The sequence below is a fragment of the Octodon degus genome, unplaced genomic scaffold (genome assembly GCF_000260255.1).
Source record: "Octodon degus isolate 3935 unplaced genomic scaffold, OctDeg1.0 scaffold00107, whole genome shotgun sequence".
Taxonomy (NCBI): Eukaryota; Metazoa; Chordata; class Mammalia; order Rodentia; family Octodontidae; genus Octodon; species Octodon degus.
In genome coordinates, this window is record NW_004524683.1 from 9822030 (window position 1) to 9843972 (window position 21943).

At 46.9% G+C, this 21943-nt stretch overlaps 1 protein-coding gene across 7 annotated transcripts in view; it reads left to right on the plus strand.

Moving 5' to 3' along the window:
- Positions 1-21943, plus strand: part of Eri3 (ERI1 exoribonuclease family member 3) — a 133958-nt gene that overhangs the window by 46669 nt on the left and 65346 nt on the right. For all 7 annotated transcript variants that reach the window (XM_023724144.1, XM_004639210.2, XM_023724140.1 and 4 more), the window contains one exon: positions 1948-2039. In XM_023724144.1, the coding sequence (XP_023579912.1) occupies positions 1948-2039 (92 nt within the window). The remainder of the gene's footprint in view (positions 1-1947; positions 2040-21943) is intronic.

The following is a 21943-nucleotide window of genomic DNA, read 5'->3' on the forward strand; positions in this document are numbered from 1 at the left end:
GTTAATGTGTGAGTTATTTTTTCTAGACTAAAACCTCCGTATTCAGGTTTAATTGCAGTGTTGTCCTTTGTGATAGATGAGTGGGTTCTGAATTGCAGTTGGGCACTTGTCTCTACAAGGTTTGCAGTCACTGACCTATTCTGTCCTGCTATCTTTTCCTGCTGTGCAGGAGTTGGGCATGGGGAGCTCCCTTGCATATGGGGCAGTTATCTTGGTGAGCTGCACCAAAGCTATGCTGATTTAGGGAGCTCTGCTTTCATGGTCACCTCACCTTTTTCCATGTGTAGATTTGACTTTCCTTGTTTCAGGCAACCCTGGAAAGGTGTGATTTACCCACGCACTACTGTGGTGTCTCAGAGGTGTTGGAATGCTAGGCTGTGCCTGTTAGAAGTAATTTTACCCAAAGATGCCCATGGACTCTGTTACCCACTGAATACACAAAGCCTTTTGTGGCCTGCCTTGACTAGTCCCCAACCTCAATACCTGTTTTTTTTCCTATGTGCTGAAGACTTTTCTTACACTCAACTTTTACCCATTCGGGTTCTGTCAATGAGCAGATACCTTTTGAATAGGTATGTGCTGGGTTAGGGATTAAGGCAGTGAATGAGAAAGAGGCTCTGTTTATGCTTGTAGTCTGATAGGGAAAGCATGCATTAAACATAATTTCTCCTCAAATACAGAATTATCACGCCTATAAATATTATGTCATAGTAGCCCTTCCTCTTCTTGGTCCTATAACACTATGATCACTTTTCCATTGTTCCATCTATTATTATTTTATGATGGTCTGTCTTTCTCCTGTTCTCAGCCTACTGTCTGTTTGTGTTAGGCACTTAACACATTATCACATTTAATTTTCAGAACAGCTCTGTAAGGTGAGTCATCCCACTCTGTTTTATAGATGAAGGAAACAGGTTCAGAGGGGTTAAATGACTTTTAAATGACTTCCTATCTATGACACAGCCAGGATATGGAGGAGCTGCGGGTTGGAACCCAGGTGTGTCTGATTTTCAATCCTGCATTTTTAACTATAATGTGATAGAGCCTTAATAAGTAGAGGCTGAAGTGTGATCTGCTACACTCCTTCCCCATGCCTGAGATCATCTGAGAAGTAGACAGTGCTTCATAAATTCTTAATGATAATTCTCTTGTTATAAACTGATTTTAGTATTTATACTTCCCAGTATGGGTGCAAATAAAATGGATCAGAGGGATGAAGGGAAAGAAAGACATCAAGCATGTTAAGCAGCAGTTTTTTCTGTATGTGGGAATTTTGCTTAGCCTCCAAAATATTCTTCTGAATTTGAATCCTCAGCCAGAAAATGAGAAATTTAAAGTTGGGTGCCAGCTTATGAGCTCTTAGCAGTCACAGCAGGAATACTGTCCAGATGCCAGGACAGGTGGCTCTGGCCTGACCAAAGGATCCTCCTCTGACAGTGAAAGTTTCCTTACCTTTATTTGAATAACCAAGTTCATAAACTTGATCAGTAGGCATTTGGTGGAAGAGTATAAAGAATAAATAAATGAAGAGAGCTGTGTGTGGAGTCCCTGCTTGGGGCCTCTGCCCACCCTTTTCTCATGGTCCAGAGCAGCCCATTTGTGCTGGCCTGTGCCTTTGTCTGAGGATCAGAGAGGGCAAGGAGCAGTCAGGAGAGCAAGGGTGTAGCTTGAGCTGCTGGGACCTGGGGCTGCCAGACCGTGAGGGTGGAGGGTGCCCTTCTACACACTTGTGCTGTGGCCTTTTCCTGAAGAGATCATCCCCTGAGTGCCTCCACAGTTCCGGGCCAAGCTGAGAGCCCAGTGCAGGGCTATGGTGGGATAAGATTACAGTGTTCTCCTGCTCTGATTACAAGCAGCTTATCTGTGTTTCACTGTTGTGGCTTTTCATGGGCTCAGGGGAAAAAAAAAAAAAAAGGAAAATCTCATCTGTTCTTGTGTACTTTTCAGAGGGTCGATGAGTGGATGGCAAAGGAAGGCCTCTTAGATCCAAACGTCAAGTCAATTTTTGTCACCTGTGGAGATTGGGACTTAAAAGTCATGTGAGTATGCTCTGGGGCTTGGAGTCTGCAAGACCAGGAGTTGCCTTTTGGGGGTGTAAGTGTTCAAGTCTACAGGGCATCAGGGGGGTGTTGTGTTCCTGGGGCCTGGAGGCTTTCAGAGGGGGGCTCGGAGCCTATTTTCTGCTTCTGTGGAGCAAGGTTGGGCACAGGCTGGCCTTGAGCATGTGGCAGTTCTTCTGTATTGGCCTCCCAAGTACTGCAGGGGTACACAGCCATGGCCAGCCTGGACTGCCAGGTTGGGATCCTCTGCCTCTGCTTTGTCTTGTTGTTCTGATGCAGCCCTTCTGATTGCTGGGCTACATGTTATTTTCCTAGAAAGTGATAGGTTTTAGAGGCAGCAGTGATGGTAGCAGTGGTGGTGGCATAGCAGAGAGGCAGAAATAGGGAGAAGGGAAGCCTTTATTAACTCTAAACACACGGAGAGGATTGAGGGCAGAGAGATGAGCGGATCCTCTGCCCTGAGACAAGGAGCCTGAGACTCTGTGGACTTTGGCCAGGGGCGGAGCTTGAGGGGCAGGTTCAGTGATGTACAAGGAGCTGACTGGAGTCTCCCTTGTGTGGGTGGGAAAGGTCAAAGGAAGCTGTGTCCAGGGCTGGAGTGGGGAAGGAGGAGGAAGTGGGCAGTGGGAAGATAAGCTGCTGTTTAGGGGGATTTGGCCATGTTGGATCAGGGCCATGATAAGTTAGCAGTCTGTACTCGGGCTGTAACCTATCAGAAAGAAGTCCTGAAAGAAGGTTTTAAAATTTGTAACCGTGGGCTAGGGAGATAGCTCAGCAGCATAAGCACCAGTCTGGCAAGTGCAAGCAAGGTCCTGAGTTTGACTGTAAAAAAAAGTAAAAATAAGAAAAAAATTTTAACCATATACATTGTGCTTACTATTCTAAAAGTTCTAGGAATAGTAACACGTGTAGCAATCTTAAGAGTAGGTGTTATTTTTATTTCTATTTTATTTTTAAGTTGAAATTGGCAGCATTTATTTTTGTTTATATCAGAAGATATCTGGAGTGGTTTTTTAAAATTTAATGTGTTTTATATAGCAAATTTAAAGAAATAACACAAATAATTGACATTAAAAACAGCTTGCATGTAGAACACTGTAGATAGGAAAGTATAGCAAATGGCTACACATGCTTCAGGTGCTGTCAGTAAGAAATTTACCCTTTTGTGTTTGACTCAGCAGCACACGTACTAACTTTGGAATGATACAGAGCAATGAGGACATGCAAAAATCCTGTTCTTTTTTTTTTTTGGTACTGGGGATCGAACTCAGGACCTTGAGCTTATCAGGCAGGCAGTATACCTCTAAGCTGTATCCCTGCCTAACTGTTCATTTTTAAAAAGAGCATCAGAGAGGCATTTTATTTTATTTGGTATTTTGATTATTGGGGATTGAACCTAGAACCTTCACACTGAACTACATTGCATTTATGTATTTATATATGTATGTATATGTATGTATTAAGTGCAGGGTCTACAGGGTCTCACTACACAGATCAGGTTCCTAGTGGTTCTCCTGTTACCAGCCTCCCAAGTGCTGGAATTACGGGTGTGTGCTACCACGCCGTCTCAGTGCACACTGGGGATTGAACCCAGGTCCCTGTGTCTGCCTAAGTAGGCATTTTAATCTGCCTTTATTTATTTATTTTTTTTGCATGAGTAGTTTCTTTTAGAAAAATTTTTAAAAATGGTTATATGGATTAATGAGTATCATTTTGGCAGATTTGTACATGTGCATAACACATTTTGATCATTTTTTTTTTTTACTCTCATGCCCTGCCCTCCCCCTAGTTTTGCATTTTTTTGAGGAGGGGTAATTGTATAATGCATTTTGCTATATTCATTCCCCCTATGACTTGGCCTTATGCCCCTGTCCCTCTTATTCCTATTTTAAAGCAAAGGAAATGAAGGCACAGAGAGGTTAAGTAACTTGTCTGAGGACACACAGAGCCAGAATTGAAACCTGAGCAACCTGTCTTTGGGGCCCTTATACTTAACTATTGTGTTGTATTATGCTTTTATCTGGCATACAAGACCCTGGTGATAGTTGAGAGCCTGGTAGCAGAATGATAAAAGGCTGTTTCTAGAAAAGTCTAGAAGCATAAGACTCTAGCCTCTACTTTTCTCCTTTGTCTTCACTGCTTTTTCTACTTTGTCTCCTACTCCTGACCTGGGTGTGAAGACAGACAACCTGGTTCTTTTGCTGGGTTGACACTTTCAGCATCTTGACTGAGCTCCTGCATACCTGGCTTCAGACAACCCCCAGGGAACTAAAGGAGGGTGGAGGTGGTGGGGGCAATGTTTGCTGAGGATTGATAGAATCGATACCTCTGTGTTCTTTGTCACTGAAGGCAGCAGTAAGCTGTGTGTGTGTGTGTGTGTGTGTGTGTGTGTGTGTGTATGCATGCACATGCTTTTGAACATAAAGTCGGTATGGGAGGGTGGGTTCTTGTGCTCTAGGAGTGCCATTTTCTACCAAATCAGATATTACCTTCTCACCAAAGTCCTTTTTATGCCTTTTAGACACTGAGGTGAAGCGTGCTAGTTGACCCTGGCTTTGGGGGATGGGTACTATGGGGAAAGAACCAGCCACAGAACACAGAAGCACACATGCTCCTCGTCTGCCATGATCATTGGGTATAGACACTAGCCCCACTCCTCTGGGTTTGTGCTAGAGGGCCTCTGTCTTCCCTGATGACACACAGGCTGGGTCTAGAAGTCCATAGAGGAGGTGAGGAGGAGAGGGTGTTATTCTTGGTGGTGTCTAGGGTAGCTGTCTGCTCTTGGAGCAGGGAGAGGTCTTACATGGGGCTTTTCAGTCCTAAGGCTGGACTTATGCACACACCCAGAGTTCTGGGATTCTCCAGGCCCAGGAGGAAGGTATTTTGGCCGAGGCCTAGTTCTTCCAGGTAGCTTCACTGGAATCCCCATTCTTTCCTGTTTGTCCTTTTTTGGTGTATTTATCTTCCAGGTGCCACATCTCAATCTTGTGCTGTAACTGTGAGTGACATACACATATGTGTGTGTGTGGAAGCTTTCCTGTTCGTGGGGCTGGAGATGATATGGCTGGGCCTCCTGAGCATAGAGGTGGTCTGCCCATGAGATGGAGAGGTGGTTTCTAAGGGTGTTATCTATCTTTGGGCTGGGCCTGTGCTGGCCTAAATAAAGTACTTGGCCAACTCTTGGGCCTTACACTGGCTCCAGGATAGATGTTGGTGACTTGGGACATTGTTTTGCATCTCTGAGAAATGATATAATTGAGAAGATGGGCTGCATTATGGAATCCAAGTGTATATGAAAGAAAATGAAGTTACGATGCACACAAACCTTACATTATTTGGCCCTCATAACTCTTGGCTTTTGTAGGAGGGTAGTATCTCTTTTATAGATCAAACAAAACAATAAAAACCCCTCAAGCTCAGAGAGATAAGAACTCGTAGTTAAATGGAATTGAATTCTAAGACCACATAGTTTCCCAAAGAGGTGGTTATGGTGGGCTTTTGTGGCTGGATTGGGTGAGGATGGTAAGGCCGAGTTCTGGAGAACGGTGTGGAGGAGAAAGCAGCTGTCAGGTGGCAGGATGGGGGAGGAGGACTCTGATTGCCTTTCAGAAGCAGGATTCCACATAACTGCTGGGAAGGCTCTTAATTAAATGTGTAACAAAATAAAAACAGCCAGAGAGGAAGCCTAAGTAGTGTGGCGTGACAGTGCACAGCTTATCAGTGTTTCTGGAACCTCTTGTCAGGGGCTCCTCCATGGCTCTCCACAGAGCCATCACCTTTTTGTGTGTCTGGGAAAAGCTGCTCATGCATCTGACAAGGGTGTTGTTAAATTGACACTCGTAAGTTGTATGTGGCTTACTTCTTATTTTGACATCCATTTCCAGGTTTTACTAAGTCTGAGGAATTCAGCAAATATTTTCATTTAACACTCTAGTTTCTAGAAACCGTGGCTCCTCTTCTATGTCCTTAACTCTCCCGCCCCCCCAGCAGATTCACATCACTTTTGTTGAAAAGGCTTGATTAATATAGCTCTGAGAAATGGGAACTGAAGTGGCAGCAGAAATACCCCCAGAAAAGAGAAATCTGCTCCCATCCTGACCAAATCATTTGGTGTCTATCTTTTGTCAAATCCTGATGAGTTGATACTCCATGATTGTAGGCCTTTGGTGCCATAGCCACAGATCCTGTTAAGGTGGGTTTCAATTTAGTGGGTATAGATTTAATTTTTCACTTTAAACTTTTTAAAGAAACAATGCTTGATTTGAGTTTGTCCCTTTCCCTACATGGCCTGCTTTTCCTTCACCTTACACAGTATTTCCTGAAGCTCCCTTTGGGCTGTACTGTTGTTTTTCTGCTTATCCATCTTGGCATGGTGGGAGAATAGAGCTGGTAGAGAATGACAAGAGGAATTTTGGTTTTAACCACTAGCTTGAAGACTGAGGTTTCCCAGCTGAATAGCACAGGCTGGCTGAAAAGAGTAGAAGCTTTGAGGGTGGACTGTGGGTCTGTAAGAGGAGGGGAGATCAGCGAGAGGTCAAGACCTGAGGCAGAGAGTTGGGATAGTCAGACACCATACTCTGGTGGAGAATACTATCTATACTCTGGGCCAGAGCCTGCTCAGAGTTGGGCCAAGGCCTGCTCAGAGTTGGCCCAGAGGATCTTCATCTTGGTTCAGCTTCGCCTCCCATGTGGAAATGCTGGTCTGGCACTGGGCTTCAGTTCCTTCCCAGCTTTCCTGATGAGGTGACACATAACATCCCTCTGCCTGTGCTGTGCAGGGGTGGACCTGGAGTACTTCAGGGTTTAGATGATCTGGAGATAGAATTGACATGCCCAGAGCACACTGCTTACTGCTGGCATAGGGAGTGTGTTCTCCCTGTTGAGGGTTCCCTTGGGCCTGTACACTGCTGAAGAACAGGACTGCTGGTAGTCTGGAATGAAGGGCACCAAGATAGACTCACATGGAGAGCACTGTGGGCCAGGGCCAGTCCTGGCAGTGGTGGGAGATGGCTGAAAGGATGGACCAGTGACATGCTGGCTGTAGGTCAGGACAGGTCCTCTTGTCATCATTCAACAGAGTTGACTACTTCATCTTGAGATGTTCCCTATGTTTACTTTGTGTCTTCTGATTCTCTGGCTTCTTTTTAGTCATTTTGCAGCTGCCTTATCTCTTACTTTTAAATGTTGGTATTTCTTAAATATTGGTGTTGCTTTCATCTCTGTCCTAGATGTCTTTTCCTTTTATTCAACACACTTGCAGTTCTGAAGTAATCTCATCTTTTGCGAAAGCTTTAGCTATCCTCTGTCTGCTTGGGTCTTCTAATCTTTTTCTCCAAGTGAGAAATGAGAACTGACAGTGCAGCAGAGATCCCGCTGGAGAGATTTGCTCCAGCTGCCACTTGAAGTCCAAGTCTACATATCCAGTGGCCTTTCCTACGTCTGTAAGGGCCATGAGGCCCTTACAGCTGTCACCCTTCTCCTCATAGCTGTTCGTTCTTCCAGCTTCCCTTCAGTGATGACTGTTGCTGGCTACTCTGCTGTCCTGTCAGAAAAACCAAGAATCATCCCTTCTGTAGTCACAGCCAGTGAATACCCAAGTCCTGCTGACTGTACCTCTCAGGGGTTTCTTGAATTTATTCTCTTCTTTCCATCTCCACAGCCACTGCCCTGGTTAAGATGATTGTGTTTTTCTTGGATCACTACAGAAGCCTTTGAACTGGCATCTTTGATTCTAGTCTCACTGCTTCTGTTCCCTTCTCCCAGTTGTAGCTAATTGTATCACACTTCTGCTTAACCCCTAGCCAGGTTCACCCTTGCCTTCAAGGTCACAGCGGCACTATTGAGACTTCGAAGGCTTTCACTCCTCTGGTCTCATCCCTTAGTACTCTCTGTGCATTACTCTGCACCTCATTAGATGCTCTAGCTGGCTGCTTTTTAACACCCTGCTCTAGATGCCTTCTTTTATGCTCCTGGACCCTGTGTACTTTTTCATGAGTAATACTGTACTGTGGCTGCCTCTCTCACCAAACTGTAAGCACTATTATAATCCTATAATAGTGGCAAGGCTTAATGTATAGTAGTTGCTTATTATTTGTTTATTTTGCTGCTAGGAATTACACCTTGGGCATCAGGTGCACCTTCTAGTGAGCTGAGTCCCCAGTCCCATTATTTGCTGAGTAAAGGGCACTTGTGCTGTGGAATCCCTGCTCAAGAAGAAGGACAGAGACCTGATGGTAGATATCAGGAACATTAGTTGCCAGTGTACAGGGCATATGGGACAGAAGGGGAAACCTTGAGCCTTTCTGACTCAGCATGAATGGGAGGAGTTAGAGAACAGAGCTTCGAATGTGAGGGAGTCAGTCTTTCAGTTTTCTCATTGCCAGTACTGATGGAGGCTGGGGGATGATGTGGCCTGAGATGTGGACTAGGAAAGAGATGCTTGGTCTTGGTCACAGTATGAAGTGCTTTCTTTCTTTTTTTTTTTTTCCATATGTATTTGGTACAGGATCTCACTACACAGCTTGGACTTGTAGTGATCCTCCTGTTTTCAGCCTCCCCAATGCTGGGATTACAGGCATGAGCCACCTTGCCTGGACTCATTTGCCAGTTGGGCACACCCTGGGGTGGGGTCAGCGCAGCATGTGGGATTGGGGATCAAACGCTGGTCTCTGTGCTTGTGAAGTACTTTCTTTGAGAGACCTGTGTCTGCAGAACTGGAGGCTGGGACTCCTGTAGAGATAAAGAACAGAGGTAGATAGTGCTTATTGAGCATTTATGATGTATCAGGAGCCCTGTTGTGCTTTTTTACATACTCTTGTTGTTTAGTCCTTGTTTTGTTTTTAGTCCTTCTTTTTCCAACGCAGCTTTAACAAATGGGGAAACTGAGACCTAAAACAGTAAATAATTTGTCAAGGGAAATTGTTACAATCAACTTGTGGCAAAGCAGGAACTTAAACCTAAGGCATTCTGCATCTAGTACCATGTATCGAACCATGGCACTATCTGGCCATCTGCTTCTGTCTTCATGGTCCAGAACTTTGTGATCTGACAGGAATGACTTTCACCTCTCCTTTGTTTTCAGTGAGTTTGGGGTGCTCTTTGTTACTATAAGCTGTTGGTTTCTGGCCTAATGTGCCTTTTGGGGTGGAGGGACGGTTGGCCTGAGATGTGGTGGGAGATGATTGGGCTTCCTCTCTCAGCTCTGTCTTAATGAAACCATGGCCAACATCACTTTGGACACCTCTAGCCTGTATGTATATTTGAAAGCGCAAGGGCATCTCATTGAATTGTGCCCCTTGCCCGTGTGCCAGTTGGTCTCAGCACCATGCTGCATCACCTTTGATTAGTGGTCTGCAGGGGAAGGGGCTGGAGGAACAACTCCCTGCCAGTCCTGACTTCTCATTTCCCCTTACTTTTATCTGTCACTGAAAGCGCTTGGGCTCCCCTCCTGAACTAATTAAGTTTGCATGTGTTTAGACACATTGCCAAATAGGGCTTAGCAAAGCGGAACTGAACTACATCTCTTTCTGAGTAGGGAAGGAAGGGTATATGAACGTTCTTCCACAGGGGATGCATAGATGACATCCAGTGAGTGTGCTTGTAAGCAATAGACACCTACCCTGGTCTCCTGCCCAAAAAACAGATTGGCTGACAGGCAGGTGAGGGTGTACCCTCCAGTGCTCTCAGTGAATTGGGTATTTTAAAGGGGCTGAGAATGAAAGGAGAGTAGGTAAGGGAGTATGTATTTTTCTACCATGCGCAAGCAAAGTGGAAAGACAGATCTGGTGGAATCTGCTTAAGGAGTGGGTAGAGCTGTGTACTGTCTGTGGCCAGCCTGATCCGTAATGCTTCTAGACCTGCAGCCACCTAAGTACAGGGTGGCCTTCTTTTATGTCTCTACAAAGTACACTGGAAACTAGGACAGCTGAAAGCTCAAGTTTTCCTTTTTGACAGGAAGACCCTGTTTCCCCTGCCCAATCTCCTTTGATTCCTGAGAGATGGTGGCAGGGAGAGGTGGCAGGAAGAATATTGTTGTCCAGAATCTCTTCACCCTGGAGGTAGGATTCGGTTTGACAGTGTAGGCATATTGTCAGGCCTTTCTCTTGAGGTAGGAAGTGGGGGTATTGTTTGCCTTGCCACAGAAGACAGAGGAGTCAACTAAAGGCCATGGTCAGGGCTCAGTCCTTTAGATAGGAGGCCAGTGGGTCAGATCAATGTCTTTCAGGCTTCCAGTGCACCCAGAGTATGGGGGCTGGCAGGGGAGGTTGTTATTGAGGTTGTATAGGAATTCTAGGCCTTTTTTAAGAGTTACAGTCTAAGCTCAGAGAGAATGGGAACCAGACCTTCTGCCCTCCCTCCAGTTTCCCTAGAGCCCTCTCGTCAGCGGAGGTGCATTGGGTTAGCCCCAAGAAGGCAGCTTGAGTTGATGGGGTCATGTTTCAGCTGCAGCTAATCCTAGTCACTCGATATAAATCTCCCTGCTGCCTCTTCCTCCCTCCCATCCCCAACCCACAGACAGGGAAATGAATCCTGGCCCTCACCCTGAATACATCATGGCAGGCTTGCCTCTAATGAGAGAGGGCCATTCATTGTGGGGTGAAGCTCCCTGCAGAGCCTGGGATGCCATTAATTAAAGAAGAGCCACCTGAAGCCAGTCGTGCGGTGCAGCCTGCCACGCTCAGATGGAGTGGTAGTGGGGTAGCCTCGTTAGCCTGACAGCTCCTTGGGCTGAGAGTTCTTGGGCTTGGAGGAACGAAAGGTGCTCCCGCCCCCTGCCTGAGAGCTCAGATGCCCCTGGGACCTGCCTGCTTGAAAACATTGGAAAGCCCTGGCTGCAGGTCCTGGGGCCTAGAACTGGTAGGAAAGGAACTCCTGATTGTGGTCTTGGCTAGAGATTTGAATTTCCTATATATTTTCCCTAGGGCAGGAACAGGCTTCCCTGAAGCCAGAGCCAGGCCCCTGGTTCCCAGTGGTTGCTCCTTCAAACTCCAGGGTCAGTAGGCCTCTCAGCCTGCAACTTCCCCCTCAGAGCTTTTGTTTGACTTTGTGCCTGGAGGGATACTAGAGGCAAAGCTGTGTTGTCTGGCCAACAAGTTTGGCCTCTCCTTAGCAGCAGAGCCTCTGGTGTTTCACTTTCTGGGCGCTTCTGGGCAGAAGGGTGGGGCTCCAGTGGCAGCCTCATCTTGCCCCTGGGAAGGCACAGAGGGTTTAAATCATCATAGTAATTATAGGAACTCTGGAAGGCAAGTTTTACTGGGTTAAAGCACTGATTAAAGATAAAGATATTTGCTTAATGATGAATCAGGCTGTGAGATGGTTAGGGTGGTGATCACTTCTTCCTTTGGCCTGGTACAGAGCTGGTGACTAAATGGTTACTGCTTAATTGGTTCAGAGTCAAGTGTTGTTACCTCAATTCTGGCCCCCAGAATTTGATAGAAGTCTGTTTGACCATCTGTGAGGGCCTTATCACCTTCTCCTTGCTTGCCAGCAGGAGGGGCTGGATATGCTAAGACTTTTGCCTTAGCCTAGTAGTGTTGGGCTAGCTTATCTATTCCTTGTCTGGCTTGTCAGGAAGACAAATTGGATCCTATGTCTGTGATTCTTCAGGATGGTTCCTGAAAATCTGGTTCCATGCTTCATAGCAGAATCCAACAGCCAGGCTCAGAGTCACAGAACCAGCTGGGATAGACTGTGTGATCCATATGTGCCTCCCAAGAGCTTCCCTGGTGTGCAGTAAAGCTTCTGTGCAGCCTCCCACCAAGGACCACCACTTTGGCTTAGGACGGGCTGAACTCTTGGTACTTTGAACATTTTAAATTTTCTCAGGTCTTGGCCATCAGAGTATGAAGCTGGAAGGGCTTGTCTCCAAAGCTCCAAGAAACCTCTGGTGCTCCTGGAAAGTATTTTCTTTTGTGTGAGATATTTACTGATTTATTTGAAATAGGTTCTCGCTATGTAGTTCAGGCTTGAACTCACTATGTAGTCCATTCTGACCTCAAACTTGCAGCAATCTCCTTGCCTCAGCCTCCTGAGTGCTGGGATTACAGGTATATGCCACCATGCCTGGTGTGATTTTTGTTCATTTAATTTAATTTAAGTTTTTGTCTTTTTGAGACAGGGTCTCACTATGTAGTTCAGGCTGGCCTTGAGCTCACTTTGTAGCGCAGGCTGGTCTCAAACTCACAGCGATCCTCCTGCCTTAGCCTCCCTCATGCTGTGAGCTACCATACCTGGCTAGTGTGATTTTTTTTTTTTAAACACTTTCTGTGAGCTTTTTTTTTTTTTTTTGGTACTGGGGATTGAACTCTGGACCTTGCACTTACCAGACAGGCACTTATACCACTGAGCTATCTTCCTGGCCCCATTGTTTGTTTTTGGTCTTTTAAAATTTATTTAGGTTTGAAACAGGTATGGCAGGGTATATAAAATACACAAATGTGAAGTGTATAGTGTGATAAATTTATATATAAATATACACCTTTGTCACCACTATCTAGCTCAAGATCCAGGGCATCATTCAGAAAAATTTCCTTGTACCCTTTTGCAGTCAGTGAGGAGCTCCCCTGCCAAATAATCATGGTTCTGACTTCTGTTACTTGGGGTTAATTTTGCCTGTTACTGACTTTTGTAAAAATGAATTCATATAAGATGTACTCTTTTGTGTTTGATTTCTTTGGATAAAATAATGTATGAAAGATTAATTCATGTGGTTGTAGTTTAGCCTTTTAGTTGAAGCAGGTCTGGAGTGGGACTTGTACTTTCCTTTTGTTGGAGTATCTACCTTCCTTACATGTTTAATACATGTTTGTTGAGTGAGTATTTGCATGTTCAGTTTTATATGGGAACTTCCTCAGGCTGCTGTCGTCTTGTCCAAACTCCCTTATCCTTTTTTTTTTTTTTTTTTTGGTGGAACTGGGAATTGAATTTAGGCCCTTGTGCTTGCCAGGGAAGCGCTTATTCTACTGAGCCATCTCCCCGGCCCCTCCCTTATCCTTTATTAAACAAAATTCCAGTCTTTGGCATTGTGGTCTTGCCTGTCTTTCTGGAATCTGCACTAGTATCCCACTTCTCTAAGGTCATGTGATAGGGAGAGACTGGCTGCAGGTCTGTGGAAGTGGCCTTTGAGCTGTATTTCTTGTATTTCTTCTTCTAGTCAGGGTGTTGACTATGTACTGCATACCTTCACTAGTCAAGGTACTGAGGATACAGCACTAAACGAAGGAAAATCCTACCTTCATGGAGTTTGCATTAAGGTGCATGCAGCTGGGATTGTCTTCTTCCTTTTGGTCTCTGATACCTAAGAAAATCTTGTTCTTGTCCGGACTCTTCTGTCTGGTGGGTTCTGTAGGAGTTAGGTGGCAGTGGCCTTGCCACCTTGACAGGGCTTCTCCAGGGCTGGTAGGTTTTATCTTCCTTTTCTGTTCATGGTGATAGAGGTAGTGTTGGTGGTTGCTACTGCTGCTTGGCAGTGAAAGGGTTTCTTATTATTGGTGCTTCCCTTCCACTCTCTTGGAGTCTGATTCCCTCTGTGAGAGGAGAGAATTAATCTCCAACTTTCCATGCCTGTAAGGTGAGTGACCTCTGTTTTGTCAGCGCTTGCCAATCTGTCCTCTAATTCCCAGCTGGGGTAATGGAGACATTACTTTGTACTAAAGCAAACCACTACTTCTCCTGTGTAGAGGCTGTCCCACTCCAGACCTGGGGAAGATGGGCCAGCTCTGTATGTAGCTCCTCCCAGATGCAAAGGTCGTTAGAGGATGACAGGGTGTTGGCTCCTGAGCTACCGTGCTCCTGAGTGATGGTTGGCAGATTGCAGGAGGAGGATGCCCTGCTGCCATATTACCCCTTATCTCATCCATGTCGAAGCCACTTAACTTTGGTCTGAAGATTTCTTTTGCCAGGTTTTTAAGAGACCCCAGAGACTGCAAACGCCCCATTGAGGAGAGTCATTGAATAAGGGTCTTGGGAGTTGAAGACCAGGGAACTCAAGACTTCAGCTTTGCATGGTGGCCCATACCTGAGTGATGTGTGGACTTAGCCATGCAGGGCTTTGGGAAGGACAGGTTTGAGTGGGTAGGATAAATTCTCAATGTCTCTGGCTAAAGGGTGATATGACTCAGACTTGATAGTTCTGTAAAACTGTTTCTTCCAAAGCCTGTGAGGATGTTGGTTTAGGGAAGAAAGCCAGCTAGCCCAGAGAATCCCGGGAGCCTGACAGGCCTTTTTCTCAGCGATTCTTTCTTGCAGGCAGCCCGAGGCAGCCTGTCTCTTTGTTAACAGAGTGACAGCAATGTGACACCATGGAAATAATTACTAACAAATCACGGTGCTGACTGCAAACAGCTCTCTGTCTTCAGAGGCATGTCAGGGTGCATTAGAGCAGGACTGGAGGAGCGTGTGGTGGGGGCTGAGGCACAGCCTGTGCTCAGACACTCCCCTTTCTTCCCCACCCGACCCCTTTTTGCGTTGTCTGACTTTCCCATTGGGTCAGCTAAGGGCCAGCTGGATCGGAAAGTGGCACATGGTTCCACTTTCATGGGGCAGGTAGCCAGGGCTCCCATCTCTGCTGTGCAGCACATGGGTAGTGATGAGATCTGGAAGTTCTTCATTGTGAGGCTCCCAAAACAGAGGAACGATGCTCCATTTTTCTGGTTTACTCCCTACCAGTTGAGACAAACTTCATCCAGCTTTAGTTTGGGGTTTGAGGGGGATAGGATCTGCTTCAGCTGGACCCCAAGTTGGGGAAGCCCTGTATCTGGGTTGGCTTTCTTCCCCCACCAGCTCTGAGCTCTTCTTCAGTTGCCAGAGTCAATTTTTGGTAAGTCGACTTTGTCCATTCCCTCTTGGTTAGCAGAGTGATTGCTCTGACTGTCAGGGCTGTAAATAATGTTCCTGGTGTCTGTGGCTGGAGGCAGTGGTGTGGGGTGGGGAAAGGAGGAGCCGAGCTGCTGTGGCTCCCTCGCCCACCCCCTCCCCTCTCATACAATATTTATCCAGGGATGGGAGTCAGATGCAGCGACCTCAGGGGTCACCCAGTTAAATAGCTTCTGAACCTCCCTGCATTCTAATTGCTGCAGTTGTCCTTTGCTCTGGAGACTTCTCCTCCCCATTGTCTGCTGAGGCACACACTAATGGCTGTCCTCCCTGGCCCTGCTGGGAGGCACAGTGGCGGGAGAGCCTCATGCTACCTTCTTTTCCCTGGGGATAAAGGAATCTTGGTCCTATAACAAGTGGCTTTAGCTCGGAGGAGCACAATCTCTTGCTTCCCCCTACCACTCCCCCAGTCTGGCTGGTGAAGGAGGCATAGGCAGTGGGTTTGATTGTTGGGGCTGAGGGTCTTCATCCATCTCTAGTCCTGTAACTAAAATAGTTGGGTTTGTGACTCTTCCATAGGGTGCCCTAGCTAGGGGACAGATTGCGGAGTACTCAGCTCATGAGTGTTGTTCTGTGTTCCCCTAGTGCCACATTTCCAGGGCATGGAATCTTCTAATATAGCCAGTTGGAGTATGCTGCATTTTACCCAAAGATTGGTCAAACATAGTCGTTTTTGATTCCCTGAGGTCAAGTGAGATAGGGTAACAGGTATGCCCCATATGTTGATTTAAGAGTTGCATGTCCCCTGGTCAGGTACATGCCTGTGTTGTTATACCTGTGTTGCTAGTGGAGGATGAGGAAGGAGGATCACTGTGAGTTCCGAGCAAGCCTGGAGTATGTAACAAGACCTTATCTGAAACAAACAAACAAAAATAACAAAAAGTAGGGATGTAGCTTAGTGATAGAGTACCTGTGTAGCATGCATGAGGTCCTGGGCTTAGTCCCCAGTAATTAAAAGAATTACATGTACATGTGTCTGCACTAGGACTCTAAAAATGTCAGTTATCTTCTGCTGCAGCTGTTCTCTCTGTCTCTGTCTCTGTCTCCCTGTCTGTCTGTAGAGACTGCCACTTGATCAGGACAAAAAGATGAGCACATACATAACTAATTACATGGTAAGGTAGATATGCAAACACTATAAAGAAGACACAAGACAAATTATATGAGAACCTGAGACGTATCATAGAGAGACAAAATGGGTAGCATTTTATAGCAGTAAAAAGTTTTTGAATAAAATATGAAAGCTGAGTGTTAAGCTGAGCTGTTCTACTTGGAAATGGTGTGAAGCCCTGCCTATGTTTTTCTCCCTAATCCATGAGGTAGCCTGTATCCCTTCTGAGAACCCTACAACTCTGTGGAGCTTACTTTAAGAACCACTGACCTATTCCATGCTAGTAGGCCAGGAGCACGACTCTGAGTGCTTACAGGGCTCGAAAGTCAGGGTAGACACCAGCCAGAGGGTTAGGGGAAGCAGCTGTGTCCTTGAGTGCTTGTGTTGAAGCCGACTTCAGGCTGCATCCCAGATCTTGAGCACTAGGAGGATGCCTCTCTGCAGTGCCTCCAGAGGGCATTGCAGGCTAGGCATAAGGTCAAGGTAGCCACAGACTAACTGGAGACTGATCTTAGAGACAACTCAGACTCCAAGAGCTTTCTGTGTCTCTGCCCAAGAAAAGCTCTCAGCAGAGGCAAGACCGAGTGTCTGTCTGGAAACCTCCTTGAACCTGCTTAGCCTCCTCCTACCCTGCTTTCTCTTGGGGCTTCTGCTATTTTAGCCAGGAGAGAGCTCAGGATAGGTCCTGGTGGAGGATCCAGCATTTCCTACACAGGTAGACACTGCCCTCCCAGGAAGGGCTGTTATGGGAAGCAGGTAGAAGAGGTGCTTGTGTTCTTGTTTCCTTAGATGGAGGCTGGGCAGTGCAGGTTACAGGGTTTGTACAGTATTTTGGTGCCAGGACAATGCATGTTATATTTTTCCAGTGGGTGTTTTTGGCCCCTGTATATGTCATATCAGCCTATGAGAGAGAACTGAGAGTAGAGATAGTTGGCAGAGGGCTGAAAAGCTATGGAGCAGGGAGATCCTAGACATGGAAGGCAGTACCTTTTGGAGGTTTTGGCCAACTGGTTGGCACTAGAGATCTGAGGTTGATTTCACTCGGGAGGACCAGCATCCTGGCCTAAGGGGCATCCCTCTGCACCCCCTACATTCTGGTTTCTGTTGGGAACTCTCCAGAACAGCATGTCTGGGAACATGTCCAGCTGTGCTGCCAGACCCAGATGCAGGTGACAGCTTTTCATCTGTACCACAGGGAAACCAAGAGGAAATTAAATGTCATTTGCCCCCTGCACAGCAGGTCGCTGCCAGATCAGACACTGCTGATCAGATTTGTGCAGAGGGCACTCAGGGGAAGACTTACGCTGCATCCTTGCCCTCTGAGCTGTGGAGACTCCCAGGTGATGGCCTGGCTTACTCCCAGGGCTTTCCTCTGCCTGGCTGGGTTCCCCTGGCCTAAAGCCCAGCCCAGTACTGCATGGCATCTGCGGCCCAGACCAGGCCTAGAGGCATATGTATGAGTGGGAGGAGACTGAGAAGAGGGGTAGGCAGGACAGGACCTGGCAATGGAGGATGCACTGAGAGTGTAAGGTGGCCAGCTGTTCCTCAGAGAGGCCACGTGGAAAGAGAAGGCTCTTTTAAGTGGAAAGAAACTTGAGTTTTAAGTCCTGACTCCATTCCATTACTTACTAGTTGTTAGATCTTGGGAAAGTCACATTACCTCCTCTCAACCTCTATTTCCTCATCTGTAGAATTAGAAGCATTGCTGTCTCATGATATCTGTGGGAAAAGAGCTTCATGTTGGTCCTTGTGCTGGGGTCTTTCTCACCCCAGTTCCTTCCAGGGAGTTTCCTGGTGGAGTTAGCTGAAGTTCTTGTGAAGCGGGATAGGTGGTAAATCTATCTAGGAAGGCACAGTTGGTCACCTTTCATTGCATGAAGCCCTTCTTGTCCTTGGCCTCTCAACCAAGTATCACAAGGCCTTCATCATGTTCATGTGGGTGATGGTGGAAACTAGCTAGAAGTCACCCATCCTTACTATAGGGTTCAGCCAGTGGCTTCCAGCTCCCCCGCCCTTCCTGTTTGTAGGAACCATTGGGTTTGCCCCTACCTCCCCTTCCCTTGGAACTGGGTGGGTTCTGTACTGACATGTTAACAGGGCTGTGGGAAAAATGTTTTAATACTGAGTTCTCCCTGAAAATTCCCCACCTTCGCCTCACACCCCCCCTCTGAAGCATTGCTGCTGGTGGTGAAATTCATTAGTGTTCCCTGACAGGCAGTGGCGGCAGAGGCGCTTGCTGTCTGCTTCCTGCTCCCTCCCTCTTGTGCTCCTGCTTCACGCACACTGATATTTAAAGCTGATGGGCTGCTTATAGACTTCTTGTACCATGACAAGTTTGGGGAGGGGGTTGGGGAGGAAGAGACAGACATGGAGCCAGCTGTCACGCTGGTATTTCAAATAGTACTCTGTTTTGACCCTTTGCAGGCTCCAGCAAGTGTATCATCTTTCTGAAGCCTGTGGTTGGAATTGTAACCTGCAGCCGTCCCAGAGGATGGGGGCAAGTGTAGAGGGCAAAGTAGGCTGAGAAGTCATCTGTGGGTTATCCCAGGGCTGTGGGAAGGCAGGGAAGAGTGGAGGGACAGAGGGTGCACATGTGCTTGGTTGAGCAGAGGGTGTCGTACCTAAGGCGTTGCAAGTGCTCTAGGACACTGCCCTCCCATCAGCCACAAATGAAGTGACCCTTTCTCAGGAGTCTCTGCCAGAGCAGTCGTGTTTATGTTGTGTGTATGTTATGGATGGGCCTGGAAGCCTTGGAATATAGAATCAGGTTCAACTAGCCATTTCCTTCGGGGTCCTATGTCTCAGTGATGTTCTAAAAATGTGTGTTGGTCAATTAAGGCAGCAGGTTTTCCAATTTTGTGTCTAGAATAGGGTCTTGGCCTTTGTTCCCTGGTATTCGTGTGCTCATTCTTTGGAGAATGAGTCCCAAGGTACCTCCTACATCCATAACTCCTTCCTGTAGCCCAAGCTTCAGGAAATTCATTTCTGCAGCTGTTGAGAGACTATAGAATTTTTCCTTTGCCTTTTATCTACCACAAGCCTTCAGTATCCTTTTTCTGGCTGAGGCACTGTCTTCCAAGTGCATATGGCTTGGAAGTATCTCCACAGGCTGTGTCTATATTCTAGCTAATCTTTTAGCCAAAATCCCTCCTATGGGCTCCTCTTTATAAAGTCAGCTCTAGCTGGGCATGGTGCCACATGCTGGTAGTCCCAGTATTCTGGGAGGCTGAAGCAGGAAGACTGCAAGTTTGAACCAAGCCTGGGCAACTTTGCAACTTAGTGAGACATTATCTTAAAAGAAAAGAAAAAAGAAATAGGAAAAAAAGGGGGGGTTAGGGATATAGTCTCAGTGGGAAAGCCCTGAGTTCAATCCCCAGGACCACCACCCCCCCAAAAAAAAAAAAAGTTAGCTTGTGGCTGGCTCTTTTAACCTTCGCAGTGGGACATAGAGGGGATGCCAGAGACATGTGATCATTTGACCAAATTGTCTCTTAACGCAGTGGAGGTGTGGTGCTGGATGGGGGTGGAATTGCACTGCCCACCCAGAATGAGCCTTTCCAGCTCCAGGGCCCACTGTACTCTTTGAGACTTCCTAGTGCCACTGGTGCTGCCATTGAGGTATGCAGAGTTTATCTGTGTGTCCAAGAGGGGTTATTCATAAAACACCTTGGACACCTTGTGTTGGAGGGTGGAACCAGAATGATATTTTTTGTCTGTAGACTTAGTTGTGTTCTTGAACCATCAAAAGACCATGTCTGATGTGATTAACACCTGTAACACCCACCCCACCCCCTCTACCCTGTAGGCTTCTAGTACGATTCCTGATTTGAGACTGATGTCTTTGGGCAGTGTCTTTCTCTCCCTGTGTTCTCACTGATTCCTGTGTTAGCTAAGAGTACTGAGAACTGAGTGCTGCAAGCAGGTCTGTGCTGTGTCTGACATGGGTACCTTTCACAGGTGAGGTGGATGCAAGGCAGCTTTGATAAGAGGCTTGAGTATTAATTTTTTATATATCAGCAGTGACCAAGTGAGTGAATTCAATTATGAGTCTGCTTTCTATCTTCTTACCCACAATGTGGTGGTGTGGAGCTGAGACTAAAGAACCTGTTGAAATGAGAAACCCCTATTTCCTAGTTTGACCCCCTCACTAATTCAGGTTAAATTGCTGAGCCCTTGCAGTGGTGACACATTGTGTCCGCCTCTGTTTGTATAAGAGGATGCAGTGGTGGAGGAAGGACCAATTTGTGCAGAGATAAAAGGTGTCACGGGCAGATAACTAACGTCCAAGCCTCGTGCCTGCTCTCATTGTTACTCAATTTGCTCCATGTGTAAGCCCACCCTTTTCCTCTTTCTTCCTTCCCTCCCCTTGGTCATATTTTACCGCGATGCCACAGTGTAATGATGCCCTGCGTAGTGGGGGAGGAGATAGGCACCTCTGGCTGACAGCCCTTTCTGATAACCAAATTCCGGCCCATCCATCACCAGCTACTCTCCTCAACTTGAGGAAAAGTGATTGTGAAAGGTGGGCCGTTCATCATCTGGGGTCTGTTTATCTCCGTGGATGGGGAATGGAAACAGGAGAGACAAAGAGCTATGTCCCCAGCTAAGTGCTACCCAGGCTGTGGTGGCTTTCATGTGCTGGATACAGCTCTGCCTAGATGGGCCTCCCAGACGGAGCTGCAGGAGGAGTGGGGCCTTTTCTGAAGCTCAGCCTCTGTGCTTGCAGAGGAGCACAGGAAATTGTGCTAGTTCTGAGGGGCATGACAACTGGCCATAGCATTCCTCGAGAGCGACTGCAGTTAGCAAAGGCAGAAACTGGAAACAAGCCTTGTATACCACATAGGTGTCCCCGTGGCAGGCTCTTCTGCCAGGCTTCTCCAAGCCTACTTGTTCACCAGGGCTGTACCTTCTGTGCCTGTGTGGTCAGTGAGGACTTTGAAGAAGACAGAGCCTGTCCCTTGCTCTTCATTTTTGCTCTTCTACACTCCCTTGTCTGCTAATCGTTGGCATGAAATAGTTTGCTCCTACAGGTGAGCAGTGTGTGCACATCTTAAGCTGCTGGGCACTAGGACTGACTGCTCGTATCCTTCCAAGGTCCAGGTCCTACAGCCTTTCCTGAGAGGCAGAAAGAGGATATGGCCCTCTCCTCTTTAACAGACGAAGTCTGCTAAAAGTGAGACTGACATACATTCCCCAAGCTGAGTTTGTTTTTAGTATTTGACCAGAGGAGAGCACGTAGGAGTAATGTGCAGGGCATTTTCTAGCGCAGGTATCTTCTCTTGCTGGACCTGGCTGCTGGTCTCTTTGTCAGTCTGTCTGCATGGATACTGCTCGGTTTCACTTAAATCTCTCGCAGCTCTCTCAAAGCTCTGTTTACCTAATCTTCAAAGCTGAAATGTTCACAATGGCTCTACCTTGGCTTTACCCATTAGCAAAGGGGGTGTTGCCTTAATGAGCTGCTCCCCTGCTTTGGCTGGCGCAGAGCTAGTCACACCTGTTTGCCATCAGGGCTGTCTGGACCCAGCCAGAGTGGCTCAGTTGCAGGTGGTGGGCCTGATCAAGGGGTGGAGAAGGTTGAGATCCTTTTGTTTTGCACTGTATACTTATGGGGAGGGGTGATTTCTTATACTTCTCTCCTTCATGTTATTTGTTATCAAAAGGAATAGTAAAAGGACTTGAGGAGTGCCCCATCTTCTTTAACTTTCTCCTGATGCGTGAGGTGTCGGGCATCTGAGGATCATGTTTGATGTTCTGTACTGATGATTCGGAAGAGCCAGTGTGATAAGGGTTTTATGGGAAATGCGAAGGGCACAAACCGTTTCTGGCCCTAGGACTCACAGTATTTGAAGGGCAATTGTGTCCCTTGGTTTTGAGCCCACAGGCAGGACTGGGGTGGGGA